The 19,121-nt window shown below is 30.1% G+C and overlaps 2 protein-coding genes across 2 annotated transcripts; one reads left to right on the plus strand and one right to left on the minus strand.

Annotated features, from left to right (window-relative positions):
* Positions 1–10: 10 nt before the first annotated feature.
* Positions 11–6,645, plus strand: LOC134711402 (glia maturation factor gamma-like). Its single transcript, XM_063571967.1, has 6 exons — positions 11–68; positions 1,819–1,915; positions 2,161–2,207; positions 2,342–2,474; positions 2,951–3,024; positions 4,350–6,645. Exons 1-6 carry the CDS (start codon positions 66–68, stop codon positions 4,416–4,418), a joined length of 423 nt encoding a protein of 140 aa, XP_063428037.1. The 5' UTR covers positions 11–65; the 3' UTR covers positions 4,419–6,645.
* An 869-nt stretch (positions 6,646–7,514) lies between these two features.
* Positions 7,515–18,533, minus strand: LOC134711399 (adenylate kinase 7-like). Its single transcript, XM_063571962.1, has 16 exons — positions 18,388–18,533; positions 17,539–17,712; positions 17,049–17,157; positions 16,369–16,463; positions 15,504–15,614; positions 15,110–15,193; positions 13,155–13,240; positions 12,684–12,774; positions 12,298–12,375; positions 11,764–11,913; positions 11,323–11,451; positions 10,724–10,982; positions 9,582–9,926; positions 9,101–9,240; positions 8,388–8,546; positions 7,515–7,893 (listed from the first exon to the last, which is right to left on the minus strand). The coding sequence occupies exons 1-16, from the start codon at positions 18,475–18,477 to the stop codon at positions 7,855–7,857; spliced, it is 2,139 nt and encodes a 712-aa protein (XP_063428032.1). The 5' UTR covers positions 18,478–18,533; the 3' UTR covers positions 7,515–7,854.
* Between the last annotated feature and the right edge of the window lie 588 nt (positions 18,534–19,121).

Raw genomic sequence — 19,121 nt, forward strand, 5'->3', positions numbered from 1 at the left:
TACATTTTGTACAAGAGGACTTCCGAAACTTTTTTATTTACTTCCGCCTTCTGCGAAACCAAAAAATGGTAAGACAAACGAAGTCAAAATAGATCAAACTTGTTTAGAAGTTAGCATAGCATATCTTGATATAGATTTGACTTGAATAACTCTTGATCTTCACCTCAAAAGCCTTTTTAATTGAATTTGTTAAGATTATGAATCAGGATGACATGAAAGGGGCGGAATTTTCAGGGTTGGAAAAAGTTATCCTTTTTGTTTATAATTTTTGCTTTGTAATTTAATATGAGGCAGGCATTACCTGTAAGAGTGGACAAAGTCTGTATGAATTTTATTTTTAAATCAAACATATTAAAAAAGAAATGGAAATACTGGAACGCTTCTGATTTTGGTTCAGTTGTTATGGATTTTAGTTGTGACGTTAATTATAGACGCCGTCTACTCGACCGCGTTTTTCAATTGGCTAAGGAAAATCCAATCTAAATATATACATGTACAACTGTCCTACCTTTTATTGTGTTTGTACAGTATAATCCTGAAAAACATGATCTTGAGTAAACGCAGTAGATATTTTAGAAAATTTTGACAAAAAGCATGGTGCCAATTTTACGTGATGGTGACTATAAGTTATGATGTCATATTCATTGTTAACAAAGAAACGCTGTCATATTGTTTTTTTCATATCAAACAACTTTTTGAAATCATCATTAGAGTTCCTTCCTAATACTGTACTGTAGGGTTATTGCATGAATATTGTCCCGAGTGGAATTTTATATTGCGTGAGCTTGCGATATATGTTCTACGAGGGACAATATTCTCCAATATTCATGAAATAACCACTTTTATTGTATAGCAATATAATATTTGAAAGTAAAAATTGGGTTAAACTAAGATTTTGTTGATGATGACATCATGAATTTTGAATATATATTGCACTAGTGCAATACTGGAATTTTGCATGCTAAATTTTGGTAACTTTCTGTGGGAAATATTGTATTGCTATGCAATAATATATATCTCGAGACTGATAAATATCATCTTCGCTAGTCAAGGGTTATGATCCACTCCTGCTCTCTTCACCCTTGGCGGATTGAGCCAACATTTGTGAAAACAATGTTGCGCCATCTGTCGGAAGATTTAAGTCATGCCAATTCCGAATTCATTATTCCTGACCAATGGTAGCACTTGAATTCTTCAATTTGGAGGTAAAAACATGGTAGTGTCTAGATTCTACACACTTGTTAAAACTGGAAACAAAAAATATACATCAACATTAATGCTTTTGTGCATTAAACATACACAGGAACTTCTATCAGTTGATTAAAAACATTCAAGTTGTCACTAAATATAGATGTAAAGATGTGTTGCACAATAAACATGTGGCAATTGTTTACAAACACTTTCTACATTTACAGGTGATCATGTTAATGGCGCTTTTTGATTGGATGCAGCAAGTTTTGACTGCAACCAATAACAATCCTTACCCTGTGTCTCCGAAATTTTATCTCAATCCGCCAAGGGTGAAGAGAGCTGGGGTGGATCGTAACCCTTGGCTAGCGAAGATGGATAAATATGTACTTTATTCAAAGAATCATGCAAACAAGACGGGAAATAGAAAGTTGATTTCTGCGCAGATGTGGGGATTTATTAAAGTCTTGAAAAAAAGTTAAAGATTCTGGGTTTATTCGTAGAATGAAATTTTTTTTTAATAAATTTTTTGTTGTTGATTTTTCTATCTTAATTGGGGACTTTGTCCACATATATAATTATGAACAAATTGAAAAAATGACAAATACAATACTGTGTTTTATGTTGTAGGCACAGAATGTCCAGGTGTGTGATATAGATCCTGAAGTTACTTCCAGATTGAAAAAATTTCGATTTAGAAAAGAGAAAAATATAGCAGCACTTTTGTGTAAGTTCTGTTGCAATAATTTATTCCTAAAGTTTTGCATGATATGAATATAAAATTAACAAAAAATAATGTTTTATAATGAATTAGGGGGAAGAAACTTGATTTGACAACAAAATTGAATTTTGACCAATGAAAAACTGAGATCATTTGAACCACTCTTTGATTTTTAATATTTTCCATATATGTATTCATGTCTGTTTTTGGTTTACAGATTTCTGTTATATTTTATATCTTTTTTTTTATAGTGAAAATAGATAAAGAAAAAGGAGTAGTGTTAGAAGAAGAATATGAGGTAATGATTTCAAACATTTAAGGTGGTTGTCAGTTGATATTTAATAAATCTGGAACCTTGAAAAAATCTTTAATTATTCTGTTAAGTTGTAATTGTATTGTTAATTTATCTTAACTTAACTGTTATATTTTTAGGATTGCACAATAGAGGAATTACAAGCAGAGCTTCCAGAATGTCAGCCTCGCTATTTAGTGGTCAGTTATGTAAGACAACACAGTGATGGTAGAGTTTCTTATCCTCTATGTTTTATATTCAGTAGTCCAGCAGGTAGGTACACATTTCTTTGCTCTCTTGCAAAATATCATTTGTCCCCTTTCAGAAATACATTTCTTCAGTTATGATAAGGACATTCATAATTATTCCCCAGCTTGGGCGTGTACTGTTTTAACTCTGTCTTTCCATTCGTCCCATGAATATTTTTCATGGCATCTTTCGCTTGAACTACATCATAAGGAGTTCTTAAATTTGGTTTCAAGGTTGATAATCATTAGTCAGCTATACCGTGTGATATGTGTTTTCAGAATCATTACTCAACAACTTCCTGTTTAACAAAATATTTTGGCATGGTAATATCACAGCTAACAGTTTTACTTGATTTAAATATATACAAATGGATTTACTATTATTGATTTACATCATACAAATAAGCATTTTATATATTGAATTTAAATTTAAAACAAATGAAATAACACTTTTAAATTTTATCCTTCCAAACTGTATAATTTCATCATTTTATTTTTCAGGATGTAAACCAGAACAACAAATGATGTACTCAGGATCCTTACATGCTCTTATACAACAGACTGGTCTTACTAAGGTAATACTTGCAGTCAATCAACTGGCTTGAAACATATTGTATAATACATGTAGGTCCTTCTGCTTTCATTTTCCACTGAGAGTGATGGTCTGAAATAGGAGCAGAACTGTCCTTGGCCTTTTAAACATTTCACATTTATTCACATAAAATAAGAGGAAATTAATTTCATACCAATCCAACCTATTATCAAGCACTTTTTAAAAAAATATTGAGCATGTATAATAATCAATTTTTCTGATTAATTGAAAACATTAGTAAAATTCTCTGTCTACCTAGCTGTAGTTACAGAAAGGGGACTATTTATAATTCTGGAATGAATTGACATGTTATTTCTTTAATAATAGATATAAGAAAACTTGCCTTAAAATGTCCTTCTTATCTAATATCACTACACTTTGTGGCATTCAAGAAGCCTGGAAATGTCTGGTGTTTACATTTGATGCTGGATGCATACATATGATGTCACCTTGATTAGCTGTCATAGAGGATTACACCATTTCATAGAATTTTCAATTTTACACAGAAATAATGAACTGATTTGTTTATTTTGCATTAGAATATAGAAAACGATATTGTATATATATGGACTGTGGCATATGTGAAATTTGGCTTTGTTTTTGCATATAAATGTTGACCAGATGTGCTATCTGTCACTCATCTTCGCTAGCCAAGGGTTACGATCCACTCCCGCTCTCTTCACCCTTGGCGGATTGAGCCAACATTTGTGATAACAATGATGCGCCATCTATCGGAAGATAAAAACCACGCCAATTCCGAATACATTAACCTTGACCAATGGTAGCACTTGAACTCTTCAGCTTGGAGGTAAAAACACGGTAGCGTCTAGATGCTACACACTTGGTAAAGCCGGAAATGAAAGCATACGTCAACATTCATGCATTTGTGCATGAAACATACACAGGAACTTCCATTTGTTGATTAACAACATTCAATTTTTCACTAAATATAGTCGTATGTTTAGGGATGTAAAGGCTTGTTGCACAAAAAACACGTGGCAATTGTTTACAAACACTTTCTACATTTACACGTGATCATGTTACAGGGGCATTTTGATTGGATGCAGCGAGTTTTGACTGCAACCAATAAAAATCCTTACCTTGTGTCTCCGAAATTTTATCTCAATCCGCCAAGGGTGAAGAGAGCGGGAGTGGATCGTAACCCTTGGCTAGCGAAGATGTCTGTCACTAGGTAAACTAAATTTACAACAGTAATACCTGTGTTGTACATACATCAACCTTCAAATATCCTAAAATAAAGCTTAATGTTTAAACATCGATAACTTTCATATTTTATATTTATTTCAGACATATGATATAAGAAGTGTAGAAGAATTAACAGAAGAATGGCTTCTGGATCAGCTTGCAAAAGTTTAGAAGAACAATAATGCAATTTATTTTCTAGTATTTATAATATTCCCACCAGTCGGTTGCTCAAATTTAATTGTAAATTTTTGCAAATGTTTTATGTTAATGTCTCTCGAGTTGAACATTTGTTTTCATACACTGTGCTATGTATCCTTGTCATGGTTTTATAATCTAATTATTACTGTCTGAAGGTTTAATTTGAAACAGTTTTGGCAGCAATTTTGGGGCTTTCATTGCTTAATCACTCAATATGAAAAAAAATCTTTAAAAGTTTGATCAATAGCTTAAGAATTTTCCATTTCAATTTGTTTTAATTTGTATATAACTGCTTATAAAAAATTTAGATTGTGCAAACCAAAACAACAAACGTATCATATGCATTGTAAAACTGAAGCAAAAATTGTATTTATATTTTAAAAAGGCTGGTTTCAATGATGGCTGTATACAGGTTATGACTAAAAAATGCCAACTTTAAAAAATATCAGTTTAACAGTTTGAAGAGAAGATATAGCATTCAAAGACATACTGAAACTAAAAAGATGCAATAGGTTATCTCTATCTAGTTATTTAAAAAAGATTTTTCATTTAACCAAAAACATATATATATTTCAGGATTATAAACCAGTATTACATGCTTGTATATATATAGTTTTAGCATATATTATGAAGTAATTATTGAGTTCAGCATAATTTTAGTCTATAATTAGTATGAAATTTGATGAATAGTTATGAATTGTTTTTATAACTTATGAAGAATACTGTAGTCATTCTTTGTGTTCTGAGATTTGATTGGCTATTAATAATAGATGTAATTGCTTAAATCACTATTGCATAGGCTATACTTAACATGTATTTGTTTCTAAAGTGTTATAAAATCTGATATCTTTGTTTATTTATTTCAAATTTTATCAGTTGCAACAAAATGATCATGTATTAGTGTATATGGTTATGTATTTTAGTCTTCCTTACATTTGGCAATATTTTGAAAAACAGCTTAATGCTGCTAATACATGAATTCAACTAGCACTTTCTTTGTGTTTATAAAACATTTATTTGTAGTTTTCACTTTATTTGTCATTCATGAATGCAAATAAATATTTTATAAACTTAAACAATGTAATCTATGCATCATATTTACAGGGGGACCACAAAGAAGTTACGTTGATAATCTTTCCTAGTTGTTAATCTTTTTTTAACAACTTTTGTCACAAACATGCATTTATTTAATATTGTCGTATTTGTTAAATCTTTGAAGATTAATTGTTACTTTTGTAATTTCATCATCATATCTTTATCGGATATTCTAAATTTGTATCTGGTTCTAGCAGTCATTCCTGTTATTTTGTAATTCATTTTGGATTTTACATTCCATTGAATTGAAATGTTGTTTACATTTGTTTGTTTGTTTGTTAATTCTATAGATATTTTGTTTAAATTGTAAAATAAATTACAGTATGAGATAAATTGTTTATTTTCCATAATATGCTTGCATTAAAAGATACGAAATGGTCTCCCTTGTTAAAACCCCAATAAGTAGTTAAAGAGGAGATAACTACGAATATGTAAAATTACCTAGTTATATGTATTTTATCTTTTTTTTTAAAGAAATATTCTATGTTTAAATGTCTGCAACGTCATATGAAATGAAAATAAATTCAACAAAATATTTTTCTAAAAATACTCTATAACCAATCTGCTGTACAAGACTGTTGATCGGTTTGGTAAAGAAAATTAAAAATATTTCTAAATCAGAACTGGTTGGTGTACAATGGTTTTTAAAACACTATACATTCTGTTATATATTTTGTGCAAATATCAGTACTTTTGATTGTATAATTGTTTTTAGGCACTAAGAGTTCTGTAGTATATTTGGTGCAATACATGAACAAGTTACATAATATTTTGTGTACATTTAAAGTTCATGTATCTGCTACATGTTATCTTCTTTTTTTAAAATCTGTTGAAATGATTTTTTTCCAAGAAATTACTGTTTAAAGCATATAGTTTACTGTTGCTGTATAGGTAAATTAGATTGCATGTTTTGGTTTATAGTATAAAAAAAACTCATTACTTACATAAAAATCGTATTTATATAGTTTCTGTTACTTGTGACCGTCTTTAGACAAAGTAGTTACAAATGTATGTAGTATCAGTGCCAAGTAAGATGTACTTTGTCTTTATACTATCTTTATGACAAGTATGTTACTTACCTATTTAAATAAAGTTACAAATAAATTTTATTTGTTTGTTTTCTCTTCTCCATCCAATGGGAAAAAATCATGTTTTTTTTCAGAGCTTATATAAAAAAAGAAGATGTGGTATGATTGCCAATGAGACAACTGTCCACAAGAGACCAAAATGACACAGACATTAACAGCTATAGGTCACCGTACAGTTGTATTTCTTTGTTTCTGTGTTACATGTTTGTTTTTCCTTTATATTTTTGTGTACATAAATAAGGCTTTTAGTTTTCTAGTTTGAATTGTTTAACATTTGTCATTTCAGAGACTTTTATTAGCTGATTGCAGTATGGGCTTTATTGTAGGCCATTAGATGACATATAGTGGTAAAGTTCTGTGTCATTTGGTCACTTGTCACACCACATCGTCTTTTATAATTTTAAAAAATGTCACCACACTTTTCTCTTGTTCAACCAAATAGAACAATGAATTTGATGAGCATCCCAATAGTGATAACTCCTTCTTCCTGTTTTCAGTTAATTTCAAGGGGAAGTATGCTTAGTATAACAAGTTTTTACAACACACGCTTTCTTGTTTATCATCAAATTAGCATGACTTAAGGTGGTACCCAACACCTTCACAAAAATTAATTTGGCTCGTTTAATTTTCATAAAATTTTGGCAAAGTATTTACTTTGACCCTTTGACAAAAATTTAAAATTTCAAAAAATTTGAACCAACCAATTTATTAGAAAAATTACACTGGTTATATAGCAGTTTGACCATAACTAGTTTTGATCATTGAGAAGCTTAATATTCCCTTAACAACGCAACATAATTAAAACGTTTAGCTATTTTTACAGAGTTATCTCCCTGTAGTGTTAGGTACCACCTTAATTGGAAAACATAATAGACACTAGTTGATACAGATTATGTTATATTTATTTACATTATATACACAACATGTTTAGATGAATAAATCATATATTAACTTAATTCTTTTCTTCAAATTTTCTTTCCAAGACATGACAGAAATACAAACAAATTACAAAATATCTTGATAACATTACAATGTATATTTTTTTTAATAACCATTTCATAAGAGATGGTTTTACATTGCTCCATGAAATTATATTTCTGTCAAGTAAACAAACAATAATATATATCTGTAAAGAAGTAAAAGAGTGCCATACTAAATGCTTAAATGGTAGGCACTATAACAATTATCACAGATTTAAAAAGAGTCACTTGTATATAGGCAGTTTATCAGTCTACTTGTGGGTTATTCTGAAACAAATATTCCGCCTGAAAGTAGAAAAATAATTTGTTATAATAACATAATAACTAATAGGTTTTCAACACTTAATCTAAAGACATTTACAGTTATGGTAAAATATAAAAAAGAATCAATCGTATGTTTAAGATTTCTTCATTCACAACTTTCTTTAGGACCACTGTTGAAATAATATATAGTAAGTACTCTTATTTTGAAAGTATTGGCCTAGTTATTTGATGCAATAACTAACATCATTATATTTCAGTGTAAATGGAAAGAGGTTGTCATGAGAATAAGATTGCAATTGTGGTAAGCACTGAGAAAAAAATAGTTGAATATTTTAACGTTTCCATTTTTTTAAATTTCTTTTTACTGTTTTTTTTTTATTTTCAAAGATTTCAGGTGCCTTTAAGGTTCACACCTGCGCTCATGCAAATGCACACTTCAACTTTTGTTAACAACAAAGTTATGTCGATTTCTCCCTTATAAACCTTATAACTTGATACACACACTAGAAACTTACCAAATAATCTAATGGATCATCAGGTCTAGTTTTACAACAATCTATTAACCCTTGTGTTAGTGTAGGCATTACATGTTTCATTAGGTAATTCCTTAGTGGTATAGATTGGGCCTCTAATAATTCATACTCTTCTCTCTTCACTTCATTTAGTCTTGACGTCTGAAAAATAAATAATACAATACTTCAATATAGATCAACCATCAGTTAAAAAACCTAAATATCTCCATATATAATCAGATTTCAAATTTGTACATTTTTCATTTTTAAAATCATATTTTGAACAAAATTAAAACATGCTTAGGCAATATTTTGACAGGTAAAAAAAAATATTCTTTCATAGAAATAAAATAATTCCATCTTGACTCTCAGATTAATTTTGTGATTAATTCTTGTTTAATTTTGGATCTTTTTTTTTTCTTTTAAAGCTGTCCATGATAAAAATTCATTCATAATGTGAAAAATTCTAAAACTAGTCATTTTGATATTCATGTATATGGCAATATGAGAAAAACGGAGTAGTATAAACGTTTGACCATGTATTCTTAAAAGCATTACAGTGACAGATTTTATTGACAGTATGTTTTTTCTGTGGTTGTGTTGATGTCTCATCCACATATACCAAACATTTCTGTTTATTCATATCTAATATCAAATCCTTTGTGAACTTTCAATTTTCATTTAAATCTTAAAAATTGGTAATCTTTGGGTCTTACCCATTCCTCTTGTCTTTGTTTTCTAAGATTAGATTCTTCTGCTTCTTTTCTTTCTCTCTCTTGTCTTTCTTCAGTTTCTTTTTTAAGTCTTGCTTCTTCTTCTTGTCGTCTCATTTCTTCTAATTCTTCAGGTGTTGGACCTGAAATTGAAATTATTTGACATAAGACATAAAGCTTTATTTAGAGTCAGAATAAGCATTGCAAGTACAAACTGATAAGTTTAATAATCAGCAAAAAATAATGCAAGTTGTCAGGCAACAGTGATCAGCTAGTTTATGTCTGTCTAAAGGGGTTGATTACTTTAGACTTTTAAATATAATCCAACTTCTCATCGTTTTTTAATACTATATAAAATGCATTATATGAACAAAATTCTGCTTTATTTTACAGAACATTACAATTGATATTCCAGCTTTCTAAGTTGTGACTACAAACAAAGGACAAGTTTATTTTACTGACTGTCATGCATTGTTTTACGTACCATAATTCCTTCCTCCTCCAATAACTTTCCTCATCTTATCTACTGTATCTTTCATCATTTTAGAATCATCTTTAGTTACATCTAATTTAACAATATCAATTTCCCGTTCATCAAAATATGTCAGAACTGTATTTTCTTCATCATTATTGTCTCTGTAAGTTTTCAGTCTTCTGTTAAGTTCAGTTTCCGTGTTGTGTGTACCATGTACCACACTCTCAGGAAGGTTCATCACACGGTTACGTAAGAACTCATCTGTGGCTTCCAGACAGAACATAAATTCTGGCATTAATTTCTTATCATAGTTCCCCTCTTTATCAGCTTCCTCTGCCTCTTCTGCATCTGTGGCTGAAAACAAATTTCCTCATATTAAAATTTGCTGACTCAGTGTTTTAATAGGTTATATGATAGTTATTTATCAATATACAAACTATCTTGTGGACATTATAGACTTTGTGCATTTGCTAATATGTAAAACCCGTTTGATAGATAACCTTAAATTGTGAAGAAAAAAACATTTTTATTTAAACTACCATTCAAAATCCTTTCACAAAAGATTTAAAAACTGTTAGCAGTCTTTCATTTGTATGCCCCACCTACGATAGTAGAGGGGCATTATATTTTCTGGTCTGTGCCTCCGTTCCTTCGTCTGTCCGTCCTTCTGTCCGTTTGCTTCAGGTTAAAGTTTTTGGTCAAGGTAGTTTTTGAAGAAGTTGAAGTCCAATCAACTTGAAACTTAGTACACATGTTCCCCATGATAGGATCTTTCTAATTTTAATGCCAAATTATAGTTTTGACCCCAATTTCATGGTCCACTGAACATAGAAAATGATAGTGCGACATTCAGGTTTAAGTTTTTGGTCAAGGTAGTTTTTGATGAAGTTAAAGTTACATCAACTTGAAACTTAGTACACATGTTCCCTATGATATGATTTTTCTAATTTTGATTCCAAATTAAAGTTTGACCCCAATTTCACGGTCCACTAAACATAGAAAATGATAGTGCAAGTGGGGCATCCGTGTACTATGGACACATTCTTGTTATTGGATAATTTGATCATTGATTTAAGATTTTGAAAATTTTACGACAGTAACATTGAGATTTTTTTGTTAATCATATTGAATATTGAAATCTTACTCCTTACCATTAAACAAGCCATCTTCTTCATTCTCCACATGATCTTTCAACTTTGGAAAACCATCTAAGACAAAACCTTGATTCTGACATGGCATGGAATGTAATTTTTCTTTATAAAATTGCAAGACTTTAGAATCTGTCAGTTTGTTATTATTTCCAGCCATTTCCTCTTGGATCTGGTCCAGTAATTCTTGTGCTTCCTGTGCCTTGTTATCATCTTCATCCTCACCCTCCTCTTCAGTATCTGCACGTCGAGCTTGGGCTTTCTAAAAACAGAAAATAAATTAAGGTTTAAGGCACATCTTTGATTTAGTTTCTGTTTAATTCAATTTAAAACTCTTTTTTTTTCACTGTGTTTAAGACACATTGATGGCCTTTGGCTTTTTATGCTTTTTGAATGAGCTTCAACTCTTTAACACTTCCATGTTTTCATTCTCATTCTTTTTATAAAACAATTTAGAGCTTGACAATTTGTATAGACAAGTTGTTAATTGCCCTACAGATGTTTTTGGTTTTTATTGTTGGGTTAAAATTAATTTGTCTCATTATAGATTTTTTTCTAAAACTGAGCAGTTATAATGAAACTTGTAACTTTAAATTTCTTACCAGATCATCAATAGCTTGATCAATAACATCTTTGATTTTGATATGATGTAACTTGTAGAATTCACAAAGCTGTTGAATAACAGTTGTCTTTCCTGAAGCTGGAGGACCTAATACACAGATTCTCAATGGCTGAAACGAAATAATTTTACAATTATTGAATTAAACAAATCAATGTATCACATGTAAATCAGATTCTAATACTTTATTTTGTGCGACACTTAATATCTTCACTTCTGCGAGTTAAATTTTCAAAGAAAATACTTGATACAGGAAAAATAAATATTTGCAACATGTATGGATATGGATTTATGATGCATACAAAATTTTAAAAACTCTACATAATATCAATTTTCCTGTTAAACCACAACTGACTGCAAAATATGATAATTTATTGTCCAACAAGTTTTCATTTATTATTATTTTAAAATTAATAATAAGTACCTGAAGTTTTCTTGAATCTTTGTATTCTTTGATAGTCTGCATGATGTTATCTACCATTCCAGATTCTGATACCCAGCTGATTCTCATGTTTTCCTTTACATTAACAGCATCCATTCTAAGGTTTACTAGCAACATGTCAAAATCTGCTTGCTGAAAATTAAACATAAAATTTATTATAAATTATCTGTGTGACATAGCCAATAACAGTTAGACATATTCTTCAGTCTAATATGTATTCATTTAAATGAATGAAATCTTCATTTCAAATTAATTTCTACAAAAACATAGCTAAATTCTTCATTTTACTGAATGAATATTGATAAAGAATTGGTGTTACTGATGTAGAAGAGCTGTTACTTGAAATTGTAAGACTAAATTTCTCTTCTGTTTTACATTGAAAAAAATATATTTTAAAGACATGGCGTACAGAATGATATGAGCATTTGTAGCATATTTATTTACTTTTTGCAGATAAAAACTTTTGAAAATTATGTGTCAACAGTACTTATTCAAATTATCTCCCTTAGAGCTTACCTCAATATCTTTATTCAACAAAGCCTCTTCCTTGGTAATTGATTTCACTTTTCCTGTTCCCAGATTTGAGCTAACAGCCTGCAATTACACAACAAAATAGGGTTAAATTCAGTAATTTATAATTAATAATAGTCTAAAAGTATAGAAAATCAAATTATATATTAATACTGTTAAAATTTGAACACAAAATCTAACTTAAATTTAGAAACAACATAAAACATGAGAAAGTTCTGTTATTAACTAGAAGAGGGTTTTTACTTCCAAAAAATAAAGTAAAATTTAACCATCAATTGACATACACTATGACCAAATAAGGCTATAAAGTAAATATTGTAAATATTTTTTCCTGTAAATTCTATAATTTATTTTTAAAAAAGTATACATACTTTGACAATTTCAAACAGAGTGTTGTTGGAATCATCCTTTGCAATCAGATATCTCACTTTCGGTCGACTATCTGCAATATTTTGAATTACCCTGAAATAAAAATATAAATATAGTCAATATCTACATTTCCTGCTTCATATGTGTTAAAAATGCTCATTCTTGATTTATCTCTTTTACTATACTCACCTTCCATTGCTGTATTTTGTATAAAAAAGAGAAGAGGTCTTTAAATGCAGTAAAAAGTATGCATAAATTCTTAAATATAACCATAGTTTAAAGCTTCAATGTTTAATAAGTGCAAATATTTCTACAGTCAGGGCAATCAGAGAGTATAATGGTTATAATGGCTTCAGGTTTATCACAAGGAAAAATCAACAACAAGGGAAAAAAAATTTGATATATGGTTTTAACGTAAATATGTACATTGAATCAGGACAAAAGAGGGAAAGAAATCATCTACTAATACCTACCCTGCTAAATCTTTGATGTGGATTGTAGGTATGACATTCTGTCCATCTCCAAAACATAAAAGTTGAGGTGCATTGTGCCAGGCAGACTGAAAGTGTCAAATGTGAATAGTGATAATGTGGACAATAATATTATTACAGCTGAATTAAACTAAACAAAAATCTATCTATTTACACATGACATGATGTGACATTGTCTTTTTTAAAAATGATGTCTAGATTAAAGCCAGTCCCTATATATACACAGGGTTTCCCCTGGGTCAATAATTTTTTTTGCCACCTCTTTCCCCAAAACAATATATTTTTCGCCACTTAATTATTTTTTTCGCCAAGTAACATTACTATATTTTTCGTTTAAAATTTACCTTTTTCTCAACCCCCCCCCCCCCCCTTTCCCTTAAATAATGTGATTTTGCCCAATTGTGTCTATGAATATTGTCTCAAACTTAAAAGGGAAAAATATTCATTGTACTTTAAATAACTTTTCTAAATGAGGGGGCCACTATACTTTTAATAATAAAGAAGATATAAGTCCTGGAAAATAACAAAACTAATGGACATATTTTGATATATAATACCAGTATAGTTCGTAGGGAAAGAGTCTTTAAAAGAAAAATACTGATATGCTCTTTTGTACTAAGACGTGTTTTTTACAACAAAACAAAAGCTTTTATCACATGAAATTAATCCCTCATTGCATGTGTAGTCATAACATTGAAGGGCTACTCTCGTTCGAGGGGTTGTTCCCAACCTCTTGGATAGATTTCTTCATAACGACAGTTTTCTTTTCTTGACCATCGTAAATGAAAAAGTTAAGACTTAAAACTATGCGTAAAACACGTGTTTCACTCAAATGACTTTTTAAAGTAGTCTCCCTAATCAATTACCAATATTAAAGTCAAAGGATAATTTAAAAAGTTTAAAATCGGAGATTTTTCATGCTTTTTGACGATTTTTCGTCACAACAGCTTTCTTTTCTAAACTATCTTTAAAAGGAGAGGAGACGTCAAAAGTTTGCTTCAAACACGTGCGTCGCAAAGTGGTAAATAAATTATGTATGTGACATTTAGCGGAAGCCATTTATCCATATCATTTTATCAAACAATTCAATCAACACCTTTATTAATTAGTCCTTTGTTGTCGATAGCTATAAAATGCAATCAGCTGATTATTGATTTGCTGTCCAAATCTTAATGAGGTTAAGGTGAATTCCGAGTATTGTCTGATCGCGTAAAGTCCCAGAAACTTGAAAAAAAGTAAATAAACAAGATGGAGGAAAATAAATCGTTTTATATATTTCTTTCGCCAAATTCTTTCGCAAATGACGAATTTTTATCGCCAGAGTTATTATTTTTTCGCAAATTGCGAAAATGGCGACCGCCAGCGGAAACCCTGTATACATGTAGCAGTGATAGACTACATGTATTAGTAATGCCCTCAATATGATATTAAAAAATAATTAGAAAAATTTGTGACAGATATATACATAGTACAATTTCGTACACATTTAAATCTATGTATAAACATGTTACATCTCACAAACATGTTTAACCCCGCCGCATTTTTGCGCCTGTCCCAAGTCAGGAGCATCTGGCCTTTGTTAGTCTTGTATTATTTTAATTTTAGTTTCTTGTGTACAATTTGGAAATTAGTATGGCGTTCATTATCACTGAACTGTATATATTTGTTTAGGGGCCACCTGAAGGACGTCTCCAGGTGGGGGAATTTCTCGCTACATTGAAGACCTGTTGATGACCTTCTGCTGTTGTTTTTTATTTGGTCGGGTTGTTGTCTCTTTGACACATTCCCCATTTCCATTCTCAATTTTATAGATATAATATTACAATGTATGTAATGAATATATATTTAATGATGCTAGCTTTCTCTTCAACAATCAATATATTAAATTCTTTAAAAACAATGAAATATAGATATAAGTTTGAATTATGATTACTTACTTTGAACAAGTAATGGAAAATGGATTCCTCAGCACCATATGTCAAAGCAGATGCCACTACATATGTCACCAACTTAGCTTTGTTCTACAAAATATAACAGAACCATTTATTTGACATGATTTTTTGTTTATGCATAGGAAATTCATTCTACTACTGTCAAGTTCTAATTTTCCTTTATAGAAAGAATGTTTCATTTGGGAATTGTATATTTGAAAATAAAAATATGTCCCATTGAGAAAATAAAAATACACATGAAATAAAGCATTCAGGTATGAGTAACATCAACAATTCAATCTTTGATAGAATAAAAGGAAATTTCTGGAGACGTAAAAATATATTTTGCTGATCATGAGCTAAATAAAAAAAATTCAAAAGTTTCTATGTAACAACTTACAGTTTTTCCCAGTTTGATAACGGTTTTCTCAGCACTGATATGTTCTTTGAAGTTAGGATGTGGTTTCCTCCTCCTATAGTCATCTTCTGTGAATGGGATCTCTGGATCATCCTATAAACAACAAACATATCATTTTTATTCTCAATATATAAAGTTCACTATACAAACTTACGTTATACTGTACATAAATATTATCACTAAATATCTATTTTGAGTGTTGCTATTTTTTTCTTTATAATTTGTTCAATTTAAAGAGTTCATGTATAATCTATTCAGACTGTTCAAGTTGTTAGAAGAAAAGAATCATTTTATTAAGATAATGCAAGATCATTCCTATCAGTAGGTTATTCTTATGCATATTTGTATATACAACATCTAAAACTATGGTTGACTCCAAAGCTTCATTTGAAGGTCACAATAAATGTTTCTCTTGCATTATCTTATAAAGTAATAAAATGTTTCTCTTGCATTATCTTAAAAAGTAATAGCTTTAAAATTAGCACCATTTTTACTGGTTCAAAAAATGACTCCAAAGCTTCATTTGAAGGTCACAATAAATGTTTCTCTTGCATTATCTTATAAAGTAATAAAATGTTTCTCTTGCATAATCTTATAAAGTAATAAAATGTTTCTCTTGCATTATCTTATAAAGTAATAAAATGTTTCTCTTGCATTATCTTAAAAAGTAATAGCTTTTAAATTAGCACCATTTTTACTGGTTCAAAAAAAGGGTCATAAAATTAATTATTACTTGATCAAAATTATACATGTAGTAACAAATACCTGATTTTTGTATTTCAGTGTACCAAAATTATCTGAAAATTCACTTTTTGCTTGATCACAATAGTAACCAATAAATACTTACAGGATCCAAAGATTTACTTTTAGCCCAGGTCATCACAGAAGATATCAATATAAACATCTTTGGTTTCTCTATTTTGTCTAGGTCTGAGTGAATCTCTGAAAAATATAAAATAAATTGATTAATCATTTTTTAAACAAAATTTAGAGCAAGTGAACATTCCAATTTTCTAACATAAAGTATAAAAACTTCTGAAAATTATCAAAACCACAAGAAGGTATTTATGACATTGACATTATAATCTGAAACAGTGTCTGTGCCAGAGAATTTGTTCCTTTGAAACCATCTCAATGTTCATATTCATTTTTCTCTGTGACTTGACTATGTGTACGGTTTATGATATCATATATCTTCCTTATATTGTAACTGTAATCCCCTTCCCTCTCATGAATATGACCCACTGAAATTTGTTTTAATATAAGCAACATGACGGGTGCCACATGTGGAGCAGGATCTGCTTATCCTTCCAGGACACCTGAGATCACTCCCAGTTTTTGGTGGGGTTCATGTTGCTTATTCTTTAGTTTTATATGTTGTTTCATGTGTACTTTTGTTTGTCTGTTTGTCTTTTTTCATTTAAAAGCCATGGCGTTGTCAGTTTATTTTTGATTTATGAGTTTGACATTCCCTTTGGTTCATTGTATCTTTTGTCCCTCTTTTATGAGAAAAAAGATCATTCATACCTGATACTGCCCAGACTGCCTCATCTATCTGGTCAGGGTCCTGTGTAATGTCATACACTATCACATCACACTCTACTAGCTGTTCATATAACTGGTCCTTATTCTCAAACTGAAATTAAATAAACATTGAAATATATTATCACATACATTAAAATTCTATGCAAAATATTGTTTTAAAAAGTGTTTTTTTTTTAAATCTTTTTTAAGTAACAAAGATATCGAGTCAATGAATATCTAATAAATTTGAACTACTCTAGTATATATGTACTAACTTCAGACTTAATGATTTATTGCATAAAATAATTATTTGAACAAACCCTGGTTACTCTCCATAAGATCTCAATGTCTTTATTTGTAAACATCATTGTGCACAGAGACAATATGAATTTCTGTTAAGAAAAAGAATATTTGCATTATTTAAGAAATTAGACTTATAACATAATGATAAAATGTGTGTGTTACATATTCCATTATTTTGTATATTACTAACATTGATGACTTCCTTGACAAACTCTGGTTTTGTTGTCTCTGCATCTTTGACAGTACCAACAATTTCATAGCATCCTTCTTTTGGTAGTGCAATAATAGAACTGCTAGTTGATCTGGCATCATCTTCTTCTTCTGGCTCTTCTAAAGATGCACCTACTACGCATCTAGATAAAAACTGTAATGATAAAAAATATCAGTATCTGACAGATTACAATAGAATGACATTTATTAACCAATAGACTGGAACAAATGCATCATTTTTATAATATCTAAAGTAGGAAAGGTTAAAATATCAGGAAAGAAGAATATTTTAGAAATTCAGCACTAGTGTAATATATTATGAATAAACTGACTCTATTCATAAAGAGGAACATGCATGAGGGGGATAGGACCTTTATCGGGACTCCGGGATCGAGTGTTTTTAAGCTCAGGATTTCAGGATTGACCATTTCAGGATCTGGGAATTCTTTTTTCAATTTTCGGGACTTCGGGATTTCGTGTTTTTAAGTCCGGGATTTCGGGATCTCATGTTTTTAAGCCCGGGATTTCGGGATCAGGACCCCTCCTACCCCCTCTCATGCATGAATCATTAAAATTTTTAAAATACTAGAATAACACCAAATTTTCAGTGTAAGCTACCCAACAGAAACAAATAAATTTGGGTACTTTTTAATTACTTAAGTTTAACACAAATATCATTATTATGGTAAGCAAAGAAATATTCGGTAAGAAATATAGTTCAAGTAAATGACTAAAATGTATTTTATAGAGGGCTTGCAGTTTCAACAATATTGACAATAATACTGATTTTCAAAAACAACGTTTATAAATTTATACAATCTGCATTTACCTTTGATAAATTCTTTCCGTGGTAAGCATCCACCTGGTTAATAAACATGCGTTTACTTTTAGGTTTCTCTGCATCATCTTGAAAAGCCATTTTCGTGCTTTGTTGTTGCTAAGGAAATGAACGGAAGACAACTCCGAATTTGTTATGTATGTTAAAAGTTCGATAACTCTTCAACGACAAAAAAATCAAAGCTCTAAAAGTACAGTTGGACATCGTTATTTCTTGATTAGACATTAGACAATACACTATACAAATCCTTGAATACACCCAGAAAAATGTGATAATGTCATTGATATAATATTATATTTTTTTAAATGCAAATTTTAACAAAATAACTTTTTCATGACATTTTTACTTTTGGTGTTTGAAATGTTATTTTGAACAGTTTCTGTCGCAGGCACCAGACAAATCATTGCATTTGTTTTTAAATTTAAATCAGTTTTAAAAGGTTATGAATAAAATTAAAACTTTAAATTGTGTGCCACAGTTTTATATGAATAAAGTTAATTATGACAAGATAAATGAACAGACCAACGTGTAGTGACAATGAAACATCAACAGAATTTGATTATGCAACGTCATTTGCCAATCATGTTTAAGGCCGCAACGTCAACTGCTAACAAAATTGCCGAGTGCCATTGAGTACAATTTCATGCCATAAATGTTTCCCATGAACTGCATTGCCAAAGAATTGACTGAAGGAAAACATGTAAAGCCCTCAAGTTCCAACCGTA

The sequence above is a fragment of the Mytilus trossulus genome, chromosome 3 (assembly GCF_036588685.1).
Source record: "Mytilus trossulus isolate FHL-02 chromosome 3, PNRI_Mtr1.1.1.hap1, whole genome shotgun sequence".
Classification (NCBI taxonomy): domain Eukaryota; kingdom Metazoa; phylum Mollusca; class Bivalvia; order Mytilida; family Mytilidae; genus Mytilus; species Mytilus trossulus.

What these genes read in the sequence shown, in the direction of transcription:
- LOC134711402 (XM_063571967.1), top strand. An exon ending in AAATATAGCAGCACTTTTGT is followed by an intron (nt 1,916 to 2,160) that starts GTAAGTTCTGTT and finishes TTTTTTTTATAG; the next exon opens with TGAAAATAGATAAAGAAAAA. An exon ending in TATATTCAGTAGTCCAGCAG is followed by an intron (nt 2,475 to 2,950) that starts GTAGGTACACAT and finishes TTTATTTTTCAG; the next exon opens with GATGTAAACCAGAACAACAA.
- LOC134711399 (XM_063571962.1), bottom strand. Translation starts at nt 18,477, where the DNA reads ATGGCTTTTCAAGATGATGCAGAGAAACCTAAAAGTAAACGCATGTTT. An exon ending in ATCAAGCTATTGATGATCTG is followed by an intron (nt 10,983 to 11,322) that starts GTAAGAAATTTA and finishes TTCTGTTTTTAG; the next exon opens with AAAGCCCAAGCTCGACGTGC. An exon ending in AGAAGATGGCTTGTTTAATG is followed by an intron (nt 9,927 to 10,723) that starts GTAAGGAGTAAG and finishes ATTTGTTTTCAG; the next exon opens with CCACAGATGCAGAAGAGGCA.